General features: G+C 47.2%; 3 protein-coding genes across 3 annotated transcripts in view; 2 read left to right on the plus strand and 1 right to left on the minus strand.

Annotated features, from left to right (window-relative positions):
- Positions 1-17727, plus strand: part of ntn1b (netrin 1b) — a 202036-nt gene that overhangs the window by 120550 nt on the left and 63759 nt on the right. The window lies entirely within an intron of this gene.
- txn2 (thioredoxin 2) lies at positions 5594-7649 on the minus strand. The gene is made up of 4 exons (XM_052048839.1): positions 7514-7649; positions 6393-6670; positions 5979-6102; positions 5594-5737 (listed from the first exon to the last, which is right to left on the minus strand). The coding sequence occupies exons 2-4, from the start codon at positions 6668-6670 to the stop codon at positions 5621-5623; spliced, it is 519 nt and encodes a 172-aa protein (XP_051904799.1). The 5' UTR covers positions 7514-7649; the 3' UTR covers positions 5594-5620.
- si:ch211-106h11.3 (CCN family member 1) lies at positions 11217-15911 on the plus strand. The gene is made up of 5 exons (XM_052048813.1): positions 11217-11453; positions 12505-12721; positions 13281-13706; positions 14188-14354; positions 15556-15911. The coding sequence occupies exons 1-5, from the start codon at positions 11403-11405 to the stop codon at positions 15859-15861; spliced, it is 1167 nt and encodes a 388-aa protein (XP_051904773.1). The 5' UTR covers positions 11217-11402; the 3' UTR covers positions 15862-15911.

The following is a 17727-nucleotide window of genomic DNA, read 5'->3' on the forward strand; positions in this document are numbered from 1 at the left end:
AAAAAACGGAGAGGAGGAAGGGGTCGAGATAAGGCGTGTTTAATGAGAAAGGTATGTGCATAGTAAGAATTGGTATGACCATATAAGTACCATTCACTCTCAAGAGGGGTCTGCATCGTCCAGATTCCCCGCCCCCCCATATGTGTCAACAGGGTCTGGTGTGACCTCAATCTTCAGTCAAAACAAGTACCTGTCACGAGTTCAGTCTGCTGTAGAAACCCTATGAATGTCCCGTACATCATCTATTCCACCTGCTTAGGACCACCTGTCATGTAAACAGGTTTGTGTCAGTCAAACAGGTGAGCCGACATGCATGCCCAGTCAGGTATACTCAACATGGGAACTGCTGCAGGCAATCAACCCGTTGATGTTAGGGAGGGAAATTACAGTCACACATCATAAGACTGTCTGACTTGATTGTGGTTTCTTTGTTCTCTTTCAAAACACCTGATAATTCAATGACTTGCATGCTTGCGCAGGTGGATCCATGTTAAAAGCAATCACGTTTGACAAATAACTGGAGAGAAAAAAAAAGCATTTGAATGTAATGGAAGAAAGTATTAAGAAATCAAGACAGTGCTGAAAGCAAATGTACAAAGATGAAAGGCACAATGCTTGTACGGTTTACGTTGACTGGAAGAGTTCAGTGTAAACTTGTTTACTAAGGATATTCTCCCGGGCCTAGACTGGGTCAAGTAGAACTGTTGGCCCAGTGCCAGTACAAATGCCACAACCAGCAGGGAGACATTAACGGTGGAAAAAAAAAAGAGTGTGCTTGCACATTGTGAAACAAGGATTAATGAATCGACACTTTTGATCTGTTGGGGATAATTAAAGCTACAGTTAAGGACATGTGAGAACTTGGATGAAAGCGGAATAAATGTGCAAAGGGAACTGCTTTTGAATAAACAAATTTTTTTTCTATCCCATTTTAGAGTTGAATCCAAATGCGAACCAGATGAAGATGTCGCAAGGTCCTGTGACGAACGACAAGTTTAGACCCGCATCGGTCAGAAAGTGCCATTTTGGAACACACAGCTACCGGTACTCCGATGCTATATTATTCAGTGACGTCATGTTTGAGGTGCAGCCTGAGGTATGACTGGCATTTCCTGCCCTATGCTGGAAAATCAAATTTCCTGAGTAATGTGTGATTTACGTTTTGCTCCGAGTCCTCATGGAGTGGAACGTATCGCTGTTTTCGTGTCTGTTGAGTTACGGAGCATCCCAATGTATGTTGAGCAGCACAACACTGAACATCTAGCATGACTCCACTGTGTGGAAACATCAATAAATCGCACTCTGCTCTTTGCTAGGGTGGGTGGGAAGTATTTGACATGTCAGCTGGTGGGGGTCAAAGGTTAGCTTGTTATATTGCTTGAGCTGGACCAGGCAGGGGAAAGGGACAAGTGAGGAGGAGTGGAAGAAAACATTTCTCAGCAGAATAAGCAACTCTGACATGGAAGCTAATTTGGAAATAAATAAATAAAACTAAAAGGACGAGGAAGGACGCAGAGACCTTAAAAAAAGTCTGGATAGAGTTACGATTTCCCAACGTGAAAGGAACCCAAAATTAAACACAACATGCACATTATTTGCACCAAACCTGATGAACATAATCTTCCCGAGCCCAGGTTCCGCCACATCCTTAAAAACGCCTCACAAATGTTTGCGTAATAGTGCTGACTGTCACAAGCGCTAATTTGTTGCACAACAGCACAATGGCCCAAAAACACAATAAGAAATCCTTCTGGGCACAGCCAGTAACACAGGATGGAGAAGAAGGCATTGGATGACCAAATATGGAGACGTGCATTTGACCTCACCGTTCCTCCTTTCCTCCTCCTCCTTTCCACTGTGACCCAGTCTCGCTTTTGGCTGCCCTCGGTTGTACTGGCAGCAGGGCGTGTCTGTCATTCAGGGTGTGTCAAGCTATTATATCCTGCAGTCAAGGGAGAAAGGGACCCATTCAGCCTAAACACTTTTGAGGGCTCGCATGTGGCCACTCTCTCTCCATAAAAATCACCGCATGTGTGCGCCGCCATTCAAGCGTCGGTGTGGCCAAGCGTCTTTTGGCTACGTCTATTCTCCAGGCATATCTTTGCCCAACTCATGCAGTGTGCAACATGTTTCTAATATTTACTTTATGCTCAGTGGTACTCGGGCCTTCGAGGGGAGTTTCATTCGACGTATTCCACTTTTTCGCAATCATCGAAAACCAGCGATATTATACAAAAATGCAAGCTGGCAGCATTTAACTGTGCCCTGTCATCTGCTGCGGTTCAGAATTGACAAAAACAGACGTTTAAAAAATAATATATATCAAAATCACCTCAGGCGAGATGGCTCATTAGTCAAAGTTGGCTTGGAACGATTGCTGCGTTGACCGACTCATCGGTGCATAGAAAAATGCTGATGTCATCAAGGAACAGCGAGCTGGCCCTCTAAGGACCAATTTTAAATCTGACAGGTGAAGGAAACGGTCTTATTGCTAATCGTTTAGATTACATTGGCTCTGCACGACTGATTCCGAAAGCCCGAGGCAGATTAGATGGACACGGCAGCGCAGAGGCTGAAAATTTGACTGGCCAAAAAAGTTGAAGATCCACATTCATTAAGCAGTAAGCGCCGTGACACGAAGGCGATAGACTGTTGGAAATAAACAAATATCATGCCGTGGAACAAATATTAGAATTCATGTTTTAAAGATCTGACACTGCTTCGGATAGTTCAACACCCTTGCAAACCACAACCGCCATAAATGAAAATTTGTGTCAATCCAAAGTGAGCTCTCCATCAAAACTTTGCAGACGTGCCCATGGGAACTCACGGGTTCGTGCAAAGTGGCAAACATAGCGTCAACGTGAGCCACGCCCGTCACCTTTAGCACCTGTCTGACCCAGATCCTCAAGATGTGCCCTCACGCCTGACCTACAATGACAGAAAATTCAACACACACGCAAGAAGGCGAGCCGGCCTTGCAAGCGCAATACCATTCATTCCTTTTGCTCATCTACCAAATCCACACGGATCCCATACAAACTGCTTACATTGGACCCCGCCCCACAAATGTTAACACGTCAAAGAAATAATTACGAGGCACCAGCGATCGTTTTTTTCCCTCCTTCACCATCTTCCTGTCCTTTGGTCATCTGTACACAGGAAGGAATGATAAGACGCATGTCGACTCGCAAAACTCAGTCCGGAATGTTGAGTGAAGGAAGTGTGGACAGCTTTTCAACCTTTTGTTGCAATGTCTCCTTGCTCGTTTAACATCTGCGGATATTAGAGAATAGAACCAATGTTAAAATTAACTCTTTTTTTTCTTTAGCATGGGAAAAAATATGGTCGAACCAGAAATAAGTGGTCAGAATGAAGTGCAGACCCCAGAGGTCAATGTTGTGTTTCAAATATAAATACAGCAATGAATTTACTGTAAACATGAAATAGTCGGGGGCCGAGCCAAGTTTTTGTCCCCCCCCCCCTCCTCTCCACAAAACACAAAACTTTGCCAACAATCACACACACACACGGAGGAGAAGAGGCAGTTGGCCAAGTGATTGTCGATTGTATTTCCATCAAACACGCCACAAGCATCAAGCGGTTCCGACTCCTGAGAAAGGCAAACAAATCGGAGGAGTCGTGGAAGAAGTCTGCAGCTCTGCCTTGTCTGCAGTTTGACCAGCAGCTCTCGCATGACTTTTTTTTTCGCCTTATATGGTCACAAGAGCGGGTTGAGTAACACGCGCGCACAGACAGGGGAGTCAGGATGGAGGTGTGGTCGACTGCGTTTGCCGGAAGAGGAGTAGAGTTACACGCTGTTCTTCAACCTTTGGAGCCTGTCGTCATTTCTGTTCTTCTCTCAGTCAGACATTAAGAGGATAACACATCCCGGCCGTGTGTGTGTGTGTGTTGGGTCCAAGTTGGTGAAAAGAGAGGCCGGCCATGTTTATACTGTTGGTAGATCATTAACGATGATGCTGTCATTGTGTTGTAGACATCCCAAAGCTATGGTAGGAATGTCTTTTGATCCAAGCGTGCAACAAGCATACATTTGGCCCCTTCATCGCTTTCTGGCCTATTTGCTTCCATCGTACATACTCATGTAATGCCGGTGGAATTCCCCTGATTAAATCCTCCCGCGGGTGCTACTGAATGGATCTTGCATGCACGCGTCCTCGCGGTGATCTCATCCAAGTACAAGCGTAATGATTGGCGTTTGAGAGGCACGCTGTCGACGGCTGGCCCGCGTTGAGGGCAATGACGAGACAAAAGAGTCAACCCAACTCGAGTTTGCACGTCCTTGTTTTCTGTTTTCTTTGGGACGGTGAGTCACCAACAGCTGAAACTACCACAAACAACGGGAGAGCGAGACGCCTCGTTTTTTTCAACCCGAAGCACTCGTTCAAAATCCAGGCTGTTAATGTTTTTCGGTGGCGTGTAAAGCAACCGCTGGGCCTCCGTATTGCAGCATCCATTGTTGATTGCTATTTAAAAAATGCCATTCATCGCCACAATGAACCCCAGTGGGGCTTATTCTGAATTTCTCGTACATTTCAAAACGCAAGGGTATGAAATTCCATCCACAAGCCCCGTCCACATTGTCTCTTCCTTCAATTGTTTTGTATCAGCAGCAGAGACGTGAAGTCATTCTGCCTTCCGAGGTTGTCACAGAGCCAATACGAGGCCTGTGGACACTTGGCACGAACCTTCCTGGTGCTGAAAGCTTTGCTGCGGACCGACAACCATTTAAGACATCACTCTCGATGTTGATGTCACATATCCAACGGCCCGATTCCACAAAATCATTTTGTCAAGGAGTACATGGATGTCTGCCTTTGGCCCCTACTTGACTAAATCGTTCTTTCAGACAAATCGGTAAATACCGTAGCCCATAGCTCACGCACGCATTGAATTGATTATAGAACCAAGTCAAATGCGAGACTTATTTTAAATTTCTTTATTCCTCCGTGCGATCGTGTCTGAAGTACAGCGTTCATTTCAGGAATAACAGACATCAAATCCGTTGCAATTGGTGCTTGTTGCAAGTTTCACAGTCAGGACCCAAAAGTGCACATCCACAAACGCACAACTTTTTCATCACATCACCAGGCATATTGGTGTCAAGCGATCAGTTGTGTGGTTTGGGCATGAGAAATGCTGCCCTCTCGTGGAAAGACGCAGAAACTACAGTTGACTTTGTAACATATCTCAGGTCTTAAGCTAAATCCACTTCACTACTACATCTCTCATAGTACGAAATATAAGAGTCGTACGGTGGCGTGTTTTCCCCTTGTATAGAAAACGGTTACACACGATACATCTCCTCGAAAGGTCTGACAAAAGTTGAGGGAGCTGTGACAGGTAGTGCTTACGAGACTCGCACGGCGTTGATTTCCAAAGTCAATGGTGGCCCACACCCATCACGAGAACAAGAAACAAGAGAAAGAGACGAGACGGTACGGGGCAAAAGGTAGTGAGCCTCGTGGTGGGCGTGAGCACGGACTCAGCTTGGGCTGGCGTCGAGGCTTTGCTGCTCAAGAGACTCGAAGTGGGCGGGGCAGAATCGTCGAAAGCAGTACTGCGACGGCGGTCAAGTGACAGGCCTGGCAACGCGGATTTATTTCCCGATGATCTTGCTGACAAACGAGTCCAGTTCATCGTCATCTTTGATGCCCACAAAATGGTCCACGACATCGCCTCCTCTCATCGCGATAACTGTTGGAACGGCAGACACCTGTGAGGGAAAACACAATCACACTGTCATGAGTCACCAATTAAAAAAAAAAAAAAACGGCATGAGAATAATGTAACAATTTTGCTGCAGAACACGACTTGACAGAACTCCCACTCCCAGTAATAAAGTTGTGGCTCGACAAACAAAACCACGGGTCACCGAGCCACACTTGACTTGAGGAGTGCGTTTGTTTTTAGAATTTTGATTCACAGGACCAGAGAAAACAAAGTGCCAATCTCACCCCGTATTCAATAGCCAGGTCTGTGTGATCGTCAATGTCGACTTTCGCCATGGCAACACGGCCTTTTTGTTTCGCAACAGCCTTCTCCAACCTTGGTCCAAGGATTTTACAAGGCCCACACCACCTGGAAGCACACAAAAACACTGCTGATGCTGCATTTGATCATTTACAACAACAGGTTGTCCTCCAAAGTACTGAAGATTTTTATCATAAAGTGTGAATTGGCAGTGACATTGTGTGTTGCTTCACATAAACTGCGATTACTGTTGCACAAGTTAAATTCTTTCTCAAGGTTGAATGTAAATGTAAATTACTGTGTTATTGGATAATTTTGTGTGCAACAAATTATTTTCTTATATTGTAGTTTTGAAAACAAACTTTTATTCAAATCAATCGCCACGGTGCATACTCAACTGTGCATGAAAGTCAATCAGTACTGGCAGTTGACTGTTGATGACCCTCTCTGTGAAATCCTCATTGTCCTGCACGTTGAAGGAGACTTGACGACAGGAGGCGTGAGGAAGACTGTGAGGCAGAGCGTGTGAAGGGGAGAGGAAGGAGACCCGGGCTGAGGAAGGCTGCAGGGAGGTGGAATAGGAAGTGGAGACCAAGGCGGCGGAAGATGCTGGGAGGCGGCGGATCTCTTTGGCAGAGAGCGTCCAAATCCTGCGCGCTAGCAGCCTATGAGCCATCTAAGCCGGAGACATAAGACAGAACAACAGAGGGTGAATGTTATTAATCCAAAGGCCTTATCGAGTACAACAAGAGTCAGTTGAGTCAGAGCAGAGTAGATTAAGAGCCCAGCCAAGACTCAAGGCATCATAGCCCTTTCGGTGAATCTTTGATTGCGAGGACAGGTGTGAATACACGCACCGCTCTTTCTTTTATATATTTATTTTGCCTCAGACGATGACCAGACCTCAATCCAACTCTTTACGTGTACTGTATTGTCAAAGACAAAGTAGATTCAAGATCATTTACTGTTGAAGATTCAATGATGCGACTTTTAATGTGTTCCAAAGCAATCACTTGTGTAATGCCATACATATTTAAATTACTATTCTCAATGTCTAGCCATTTCCTGAAACGGTCCATCCGCTTCTTCAACCACTCGCGCATGTGTTCGTTCGTGTGTAGTTAATTGAGAGCTGTCAAGTGGCGCGCGAGCTTAAGAAGCCATGTTTCGATGTTACTCAACACGCACAAGCGAAAAAGAAACGATAAGAGAGAACGCTCCGATTTACGGATGTTATGAGTATTACATGAGCAATTCTCTGCCATGATCCTCGAAATTGATTTTCCGGGGCCATTATATATTCGCTGTCTAACTATCGCGAATTTCTTCCTCCATTAGGAAACGTTACGTTCGACTTTGCCCTCTTCGCCCTCCTTCATGCCCAAAGCCTACCCGGTTTCCCCTTCAACTGGAAAATACAGCAAGAAAAATAAAAACGACACTTCTACCCTGGTTAACAGAAACACAACAAATGTCATATTCGCGTGAAAGCCTGCTCATAAAAGTGAAGTATTTGAACATTTTACCTTCGCGGTGACTGCGCTTGGTGTCAGGGACTCAAGTCGTACTTCCGGTGTAGGTTGTCTACGTTTTTAGGTCTCTCATTCACATGGCGTTTTCATTACTGCCGCTTAGTGGCCAATCGTAGAATTGCATAGATGGGTAATTCTGTCGAGTGGCTCCAAGTTCTCAACAAATGAAATCAACTTGACTTTTTGAGCACATAAAAAAAGTCCAGAGTGGAACAGTTTGAGTCAACAACTGTTCAATATTTACTATCAGTTCAGCCGAGCTACTATGTGACGATTCCAATTCCATTCATAACCCCCCCCCCCAAAAAAAAGCCTGTATCTCTTTGATTATTTGTATCATGTGTTTTGGTCCTTGCATGCTGCATTAAATCACGCTGCATAATTATAGTTATTGAATACAGCCCAAAGTTGTCACCTACTTATGATGTCGTGGCATTTTTTTTCCAATAGAGGACGCTGTCTGAGGAGGAGGTGTGGCTAGGGCAAGATGGGTTGAGTGTTTATTAGACTGTGGCAGTTGGGGTCTGAACAGAGGTTTGCTCTATGCGCTGGCCGAGGTGGGATCGGTGTGTCCAGGACCAGAACACATAAGCCTCAGTCTATCTCACCGCTGGCCTCACGTAGCCATCCTGCACATGTTTACCCTCAGACGCAGCCCAAACTGTTTGTGTGTGAGGCTCCTTTTTCAAGGTATCTCGCCCACTTCATCGGCCCCCCCTTTTTGCCAAATAAACATTGCACCAGAAATTGCAGGGATATCTGGGATTTTTTGAGGGTCCTACTGGAAAAGCCGGAGAGGGCTCGAACAAGGGTGCTTTCTGTGACACCTCGGAGGTGAGGGGATCGAGGAGGAGGGGGATTGTGACCTTACTTTGGGTGCTGTGTGGGGTGGACTCGCATCAGGAAGACACACGCTCACTCACGAGCAGGGACAGGTGACCCACTTTCCCCTGACCCCGTCGGGAGTGTGTGCAAAGGTTGACCCCGCCGGTCAAGCAACAGATGAAGTTCAAAGGTCAAGAAAAAATGACACCTGTCAACTGCAGCGCCCCGTCTCCTTTGCCTGACTTTACTTTTGCGCATATGTTCCGGTGTTTGGCAAGTCAACATTAAAGTTCCTGCTCTCGGTTTAAAAATAACTTTAGGTATTGAATCCTTTCTATGGGCTTGTTTTTTTTCTCTCCCATTTTTTCTGTTTTGGAACAGCGTGCACACGACATGGCTTCTTTCAGGTGATGTCACACGGTACTTTTACCACGGGAAAAGACGCAACATATTTGTGAGGTCACTCGATCGGGAAGATGAAAATTGAAGAAGAAAAACGTACGTAGGCTAACTCGTGGGGATAAGTGGATTAGAAAATGGATGAATTCCTCAGAGGTCCTCCGTGTTGAAAATGTGAAAGCAATATAAATATGTATTGTACAGTTCTTACATTCCGCCAAAGTGCGGTAGTAGCACCACTAGTGGCACTTGAAAGACTCAAATATAGTTCTGATGAATGTAACTGATTTGGAAACATCTACTGTATATCCTACTTCAGTGCAACGTTCGTGTTCAAAGTGCGCATAATGGTACAGTGACTTGCAATAATATTAATCAAATCCGAGAAGTCATGAGCTCGTCAAAACACACACCTGGCCTCTTTTCCGCCAGTACTTCACTCGACTGAGCATTTCTAGCTGCTCATATTTATTTGGCTTCTGGCATGTACTTCACACCGCTCACCTCCCTCAATGTCGACATCCTCCCATCATCTGACACGCAGCTTTGAAGCTTGTTTTCAAGGTTCGCTCACCGCGTCGCCCTGCCATTGCCCAACTTTTCCGACGACTTCTCATGAACTCCCCCTTCCACTGCGACCGTCGCTCCGCCTGATTGGTTAATAGCTCTGCCGAGAAGAGTTCTCTGTGAGTTCCCTAAAGCAAACTTGTGTCACTTTGTCCATTACAAGTTGTGAAGACTGCTGCCGGCTTAGAATCGAAAGGTCACCACCCCCCCCCCCTGCCCAAAGAAAAAAGGGAAAATGACTACATCTGGTGTGCGTGTTTGGAAATTTTGTATGTTTGTTCATTAGTGTGTGTGTGTGTGTGTGTGTGTGCGCGCGCTCTTGCGTTGTGAGCTTCATTTACTTTCACTACCTGCATTTTCTCTTGACGCATTGGGCTTGTTTACACGTTCCTGTTACATCACCTCCGAGCACTAAGAGAGAGAGACGGATTGTGTGGGAAGAGGATGGAGGCTTGGCCGTCGCACTCCATAGGCCTCTTTATGCGTGTGCTGCTAACAGCACGTAAAGGTACATGCTCAATACAAAGTTACGTGATCTAAAAATGAACATGAATATTTAGGTGAATAATATTTCACCTCTAATCATTTCAGAAGTTTTCTCACCAGGTTTCCTGAGTACTGTGAACGAGTGGTTCGCACCTAACAGGCTCACAGTTCGGAGGTTTTGGGTTCGAATTTCCCGCTCGGTTGACTGAAGGCTCGGCGGGTGAAGATGATTCTGATCATCAGTGCAAAATTTCCAAAACAATCAAACAAAAGACAAAATAATCTCATTTGGATCTGTAAATCAAGTACTGTACAGGGAAACAAACTTCCAAGCAGTATCGTGACGCTACTTTGAACCTGCGACTTTTGACTCACACATATTACACATGAGTTTAAAATCATGAAACTTTTGGGGGCACTCGTATTTGGAGATTCCACAAGTATTTTTGCTTTGGCTCTGTTTGCCGCCGTAGTTGAGAACGGTGTGAAATTTTACTCCTAGGCCTATACTGTAGTACTGCCCAAACATAATAGTAATAGTAATAAACGTAATAATAAGAATATTAACACTGACTGGATAGTTTTACTTTTATCATTTAACTGCCATGTAGATAAATCAACAAATCCTATTCAAGAATTTTTAGCTACAGGTTTGAATGCTAGTCACATACGAGAAGTTGACGTGAGTTTGTTTGCAGCAGGTGTGCACATAAATATTTCTTATACTGTAAATGTTTCATGTTTATACTGCAAGGATGAAGAAGGCGTGTGTGTATTTTCTTTGGGCAGAACGTACAGAATGTCTTCGGTCGACTTTTAGAGAAGCGGCAAAAGGAAAACATCAACAACGACACCGGTTCAGATGACGGAGTGTGTGGAGGTGTGTGTGCATCAATTAGCTGTAGGCTCAGGTGAAGCATACTTCCTGACAAGATGACAGCAAGATTATCCAGGCAGGTTCTCACCTTTTCATGGAAACCACTGACCAAATGAACGAGGAAAAAAATAATAAATTGGCGAGAGCGAGAGAGAGAGAGAAAGCCTGGAAACCCATGGGTAGGGGATGTGGAAAGGATTAAGACAGGATATCATGAGTCAATCGATTTGTATTTTTCTGACCAATGTACACAAGCTATATGGCATGTCATGTGACAAAAAGAGCATGTGGTCAAAATGGAGGCGTGTGTGAAAAGAGCAAAAATATTATTTCCACTTGATCATAAATAAATAAACACCTAAAGGCCGGGTCGTCTTTGGAATGTAGTAAATCTGAATTTTATGAATGACCGCATTCATGTATGGCCACGCCCCTTTTTAAGTCTCCTCTCGAGCCCGGACGCTCCACGGGAGCGCGCCTGCGTGCTAATTGGCTAGCAGAGCAGCAGTGGGCGCGGCTACTATAAAAAGCACCGCGCTCATATAAAAACCAGCCCCGAAACTTTGATCGATAACATTTAACAAGTGATGGAGGACGTTTCGTGACCGTCGAGCCAGTCGGATATAATCTTTTGTGGACGAGCGCTATTGTGGTGGAACCGGAAGAGGATTTATTCTGGAACAAGTGCCGCTCGTCGGCTTCTATGTGAATCAGCTGACAGCATGGGGATACTGCTGTTACTTGCTGTCATGCAAGCGGTGACTATCACTTTGGTGAGCGTTATTATTTTGTCACATTGACTTTCTTTGGACTGATATAATGAATTTGAGCTGCTAAAATAATCGTTTATGCATCGCCTGATTGTCGCATTAATGGGAAAACTGAGCCCGGACCCTGGAGGCTGCATGAAAAGTGGCCACTGTGTATTTATCTTCTGTTTGGGGCTAAGGGGAACTGCTTATTTACTAGGACAAAAAAAAAAAAAGATACTACCATTTTTTGGGGGATTAAAAAAAATCTGCCCGCTATGACACATGTCACTCAAAGCAGCAAGACAATTTTGTTTTGTTTAGCAAAGTGGATTGCCACATACACACACATACACTTTTGAATGTGATGTATGTAGGTATGTACATACTGTACATCCACAGATACACAGGTATGCATGTATTGGGGGGGGGGGGGGGAGTGGCATGGTGGATGACTGGTGAGCACATGAGCCTCACAGTGCAGAAGTCCAAGGTTTGATTCCGGCTGTGTGGAGCTTTTCCTGTTCTCCTCGTGCCTGCGTAGCTTTTCTCCGGGTACTCCGTTTTCCTCCCACATTGCAAATACATGGACGGCAGGCTAATGGAACACTGGAAATTGTCCCAAGGTGTGATTGTGACTGCTGGCAACCAGTTCAGGGTGTCCCCCCCCCCCCGCCTCCCCCCCCCGCCTCCTACCCGAAGACAGCTGGGATAGGCTCCAGCTCACCCGCGACCCCAGTGAGGATAAAGCGGATCGGAAAATGGATGGATGGAGAAGGTGCGAAACAAAAGATGTAGCGGCGGGGAGGCGGCGTAGGCGGTGGGGGCCTCGGGGGTCAGAGAACATCGCTTTCATCCACGAAAGCCGGGCAGAAGGCCACGGTGGGTTACAGATATCCCCGCGGGCCTCGGGACAGAGCCGGTTATTCAGCCGATGCTTAGCCTCGCACGCGTTGAGGAATTTCTATGATGTGTGTAACGTGAGTCCAACTATTGTCCCGGTGGGGTTCTAACGCCGCTCCCTCATTGCCTGCGAACCGCTTTGAAAACGAGCGCATGCCTTCCTTTCACCTAGGTGATCGCAGAGTGTCCGGCGGCGTGCGAGTGCGCGTCCGCGGCGCCGCCGTCCTGTCCCCCGGGCGTCAGTTACGTGCCGGACGGATGCGGCTGCTGCAAAGTGTGCGCCGCGCAGCTGAACCAGGACTGCCACGAAGGACGGCCCTGCGACCACCATAAAGGCCTGGAGTGCAACTACGGCAACGACGTCGGCCGTACCCACGGCATCTGCAGGGGTGCGTACCTAAGAAGCGCTTTGGACGGCCGCCGCCGAGAGCGGTTTGGGCTTCGGATAGAGGGCGCAGCTTGGCTCTTGCTTTGGGGTTGTGTAAGGTGGGATGTGTAACTTCAGGGAGGGGGAATCTTGCTCCCGAGCCAAACGGCTGGAGTTCGTCTTTGATAGCAGCTTGAGGTTTGAAGCCAGAGCCACCTTTGGAAAACAGAGCACCTTCATGCGCCGCACGCTGACAACCGGCCAAGTCTGGCTTTGATATAAGTCCTTCCAGTGTGTACACAAACAGTGCCATGAAACACACACACACAAGCACGCACAAAGTGGTATTTTTACATGTGGGTTTCAATTTGGGGGTGTTTCTATCTATATAAAAGGGGGTATCTGGGGTGTTGTATGGGGAGTGAAGGGGAACGAGTCAAAATTTTTTTCAGCTTCAGAAATTTGGAGGTAGTGTGTCGGTGTGTATCGGTGTGTGTCGGTGTGTGTCGGTCCTTTTTTTTTTTACATTTTTTATCCTGCTCTCTTGCGGAATATAATCCACTCCTCTTTCTCGCTTCTAGCAAAGGCAGAGGGCCGCTCCTGCGAATACAACGGGCGCATCTATCAAAACGGTGAGAATTTTCGAGCCGGCTGCAAGCACCAGTGCACCTGCATCGACGGGGCAGTGGGTTGCGTGCCCCTCTGCCCCGGCCACGTGCCCCTGGCGTCACCCGCCTGTCCGGCCCCACGCCTGGTCAAGGTGCCGGGCCAGTGCTGCCTCAGCGTCGACTGCCACAAGGGAACAAGCGCGGCGCCACCGTTGCACCGCCGACCTCCGCCGTACCCCTTCATCCCGTACCCGGCTTACCCTTACGCAAAGCCGTACGCAAAACCTTATCAGAAGCTCTACCACTACAAACCCCAAAACCGGATGGACACACTGGGAAACGAGCTCGTGGAGGTTGGCGGCAAATGGGACAAGCCGCGCGGCAACAAGCACCTGGCGGGTAAGTACCGGTTGTGTGGCCGAGCGCCGTCTGTTTCCCGTGCGCAGTAAAGCGTCGTGTTTGCGTTTCGGCCATTTTGGCCCTCGGATGCACAATTGGCCCCACTGTGAGCCTTTTGCTGTGTGTGTGTGTGTGTGTCGGCATTTACATGTGGCTTGTTTTCCACTAGCTCCCTGCACACCAGAAGTGCTCGCTCGCTCTCTCTCTTAGTCTCTCCCTCTCACATACACAGGTCTCACACAGCACATACCTCTGTCACCAAGCCTTCCCTCTCCGTAATCGCCCTCTCTATGCGTTAGTGTTGCCCGTTCACTGAATGAGGCCAGTGTGCTTTGCATCTCGCCTCTCCTTTTCCACTTCACTCCCGCTCTGCTGCGTCGACTCCTCATTTCATGTTCACAGATCTCCCGCGTGATCCCGCAAAGTCTCGGGTGGTTTTCGCATTTGTCCTTCACTCTCTGGCTTTCGTCCTCTCTCGTAGCGTGGAGGCAGTGCGCCGTCCAGACCACTTCCTGGTCCCAGTGTTCTCGCAGTTGCGGGATGGGCATTTCCTCTCGCGTTACCAACGACAACGCTCGCTGCAAGCTGATCAAGGAGAGCCGTCTGTGCAACATACGGCCCTGCAGCTCCATGGCGATCCCAGCCAAGGTGAGGAAGAAGGTTGGAATGGCGTTCTCGCGAGTTCAAATGATGTGCTGGGTTCGTTCAGGAGAGGGTTGCCCTCGAGGGATCGGATCACTATTAATATCATAGCGCGCAATCGGAATTCCTCCTTGTGTACTCAAAACAAGCAAACGGCGTTGTCTTAGGAACGGGGTGCTAGCTAAATACTACCAAACAATGTCAAATGCCCTTCAGTTGCTAACAGTTAGCATCACTAGTCGCGGTCGAAGAACCCTTCGGATATTTGAACACAAACGGTGGAGCAACATATGGAGACAGGTAATACTCAAGGACATATATTCCCCCCCCCGGTTGCGAAAATGACTATGATAGCATCTTACTGAGTCACTTCCGGCATTACCAACTGCAAAGCCCAACGCGCCTCTTTAGCCTCGCGAATGATTTTACTCGTGACACCATCAGTATGCAGTATAAAGCCCCACTAAAGACATCAAGTGTATTTTAGAGGACTTCACAACACTGAAAACTTTTCCCTCTTTGTTTGCGGCGCTTTGTCATCGGAGTTGCACTCAGCATCTCTTTGCTGTGTGATTTGAAGAGCACTTGAGTCACCCACTCGGTTGCTCCCTCACATTTCCCACACAAACGGCCGTCGGCAAACGCTCTGCCGATGCCAGGGGCCACTCAGGAGGCTGATGGATTGCCGCGCACCTGTTTCAGGCGGCGTTTGCAGAGCTGTTGTGGGTGTTAAGATATGCGCCGGCGTCAGTCGTCGCTTATCGCTGATGCGCTCTTAAACCAGGCGGTACGTTTTGACCTCCTCTTGTTTTCTCTGCCGCCCCCTGGCTTTCGTGCATTCACTTTCAAGTGTTCGAGTAACGAATTGTTTCGTAACACAACAGTATCTAGCTGTCTCGGGAACAATACTTTCTTGACGGCCTATCACGTTCATGGGGCGAGTGGGCGCTCTGGGGCCCCATCCCAACTGAATTGTGAGGATGAGGCTTGGGAAGAGTCACCCGCCATTCGCACACACCACTACAGGCCATTTAGTGCCGCTGAACTCGACAGCAATCTCGAAAAAGACACGAAGGGATCGTTGATCCTCCGTCTACGCCTCAAACAACACCCTTGACGTGAAGTATAAAGCTTTCAACTACCTTCTTTTAAATGTTTGGTTGCTGACCCCCCCTCTTCCTGCCTTTCACCTGGTGCCCTCTAACAGAAAGGAAGGAAGTGCTCCCGAACCCACAAGGCCCCCGAGCCGCACCGTCTGTCCTACGCCGGCTGCAGGAGCACTCGCCTGCACAGGCCCAACTACTGCGGAGTGTGCCGAGACGGCCGCTGCTGCTGGCCTCGTCGCACGCGCACCGCCGCCGTCACCTTCGCCTGCCCCGACGGCGAACGCTTCACCAGATCGGTCATGTTCATCCAGTCATGCAAGTGCAGCGACGAGTGTCACCATCTCAACGAGGCGGCCATGCCCCCGCAGCTATGGCTCTACGGAGACACACACAAGTTCATTGACTAGTGGGCTGACTAGCTTCCTCAGACCCTACATTCCTATTTAAAAACAAACAAACCCTGACATCACCAACCCAAACAGTCTCCCAGGCATGGGACTTCTCTTGTGAGAAGTGTGCCCCGCACACGCCATTTGAAGAAGGGTGTGTAGACTTTTGATGTCCGACTGTAGCTTCCATTCACCTCCTTTGTATATAGCTTTATTGACTGTGTTGATTGTGTTAAAAGAAATTAGTAATATGTTATGTCTTTTTTTTTTTGATTGCTGGTGATGGGTGCCTTTTGTTGGCTGAAGCACCTGCCCCCCCAAAAAAAATGTCTGTGCACGTGCCTGCAGTCCCCATTATATTGGGTGAAAAGTCACTCACTATTTTAAAATACTGAATCGAATTATTTATTCATGGATTTTTTTTCCCACGTTTGTTCTAAATTTAATTAGATTCTTTTTCTTGTCCCCTCTGTTTATTTTTAATGCAGCGTTTCCCCAACCATGATTGAAATGATCCCATAGAAAAGAAAAAAAAAAATCAATGGTCTTCCGAGATTTCAAACTGGGTAAGGACATCAGGGAGTAAATTGAGCCAAGACCAATGTGATATCATACAGTCTATATCGTACTTTTTATGACATTTCTGAATATATGATGGTGTTTGCCGTGAGATTATTTTTGAATCAAAATAGAATTCTTAATATCTACATCGGTTGAATAATGGCTGGGAAAACGGTGCACTCAAGAGCAACCGAATAAAATTCACAGATTAAATGATCGTATTAAGAAAAATGAAATCATACAGTATGTTGTTATGAATAATTTGTCAGTATCATCCAATAGCGAGTGACTTTTCAATCACCCTGTAGAACAGCTCTCCTAACTGTAGCCACGAGTAGATGCGAGCCGTGTGCTTACTGCCTGTCATCTTTTGCGAGTTTTTTTCCGAGGAGGACGGGAGGAATTTCGGAGAGATCTTCACCAGATCAGCTCTGCTTTAGTGTCGATTAAATTATGTTTTTTTTTTATGGCCTGGATGGGGAGTTTTGTTTCTCCAAGAACCCCCCCCCCCCCTACCAACCCCCTTGAACTCTGAGACTTTTGTTTGCCGGGGGACGCCATGTAAATAGCTGACACAAATACATAACTGTTGCCGTTTTGTTATTGTTGTTCATGCGACCCAAGTTATAAATGAAAGCGGCCTGGCGAGCCAAAAATGTGGAGGTGGAGAGTACTGGACCCAGAGGTTTTGGCGCGCACGTGGCCCGCGACCTCATTTGGTATTTATTCATTGGTATTTGTTACCGTGTTTCACACACAAGCGGCTGGCCGTTAGAGAAGGCGTCAAAAATTTGGAGCGACAAAAGAGCTGCGGTCTGTCAAGCCGTTGGAGGAGCGCTTCCACAGATTGAGATACTGTAGACGGATGACGAGGGTTACGATGAGGGGTGTGTGTGTTTGTGTGTACGCGTGTGTTAGGGGAGTGGTTGTGGGGGGTGTGGGAGATGAAACCTGATGGGTTGAGGTTTGAAACGCATGTCAGAGGTTGTTTACACAGCTGGACTCATGCCCTGCTTTGTCTGCTCAAAAAATGGAGGCATTTAGCAAGCAGCGTCAAAACAAGCCTGGGAATCTGGCGCCAGGGAGTCGACGACCCGATTCTGCGCAAATTACAATCCTGGCTTGGGGTGAGCAGCAAGGGCTAAATCCTCACTGGCCGGGTTGCAATAAAAATGAAAAAAAAAAAAACTCCTCCAAAAACTGTGCATAAACCTATCATTTGTGACGAGAGGGCGAAACTGCTGCCTGTGCCGAAAAGGGCCTGTCATCAAGCAACTATGCTTGGGAGGCTGAGTCAGGAACCCAAAGCGTTCGAAATGCTTC

Source organism: Hippocampus zosterae, chromosome 17 (assembly GCF_025434085.1).
Source record: "Hippocampus zosterae strain Florida chromosome 17, ASM2543408v3, whole genome shotgun sequence".
Classification (NCBI taxonomy): domain Eukaryota; kingdom Metazoa; phylum Chordata; class Actinopteri; order Syngnathiformes; family Syngnathidae; genus Hippocampus; species Hippocampus zosterae.

Excerpts from the sequence above, each read along its gene's own strand:
- txn2 (XM_052048839.1), bottom strand. The coding sequence starts at position 6,670 with ATGGCTCATAGGCTGCTAGCGCGCAGGATTTGGACGCTCTCTGCCAAA. Across the intron at positions 6,103-6,392 it reads CTGATTGACTTTCATGCACA|GTGGTGTGGGCCTTGTAAAA; the intron begins GTTGAGTATGCA and ends GTGTGCTTCCAG. Across the intron at positions 5,738-5,978 it reads ACCTGGCTATTGAATACGGG|GTGTCTGCCGTTCCAACAGT; the intron begins GTGAGATTGGCA and ends TTTCCCTCACAG.
- si:ch211-106h11.3 (XM_052048813.1), top strand. The coding sequence starts at position 11,403 with ATGGGGATACTGCTGTTACTTGCTGTCATGCAAGCGGTGACTATCACT. Across the intron at positions 12,722-13,280 it reads TACCCACGGCATCTGCAGGG|CAAAGGCAGAGGGCCGCTCC; the intron begins GTGCGTACCTAA and ends TCTCGCTTCTAG. Across the intron at positions 14,355-15,555 it reads CCATGGCGATCCCAGCCAAG|AAAGGAAGGAAGTGCTCCCG; the intron begins GTGAGGAAGAAG and ends GCCCTCTAACAG.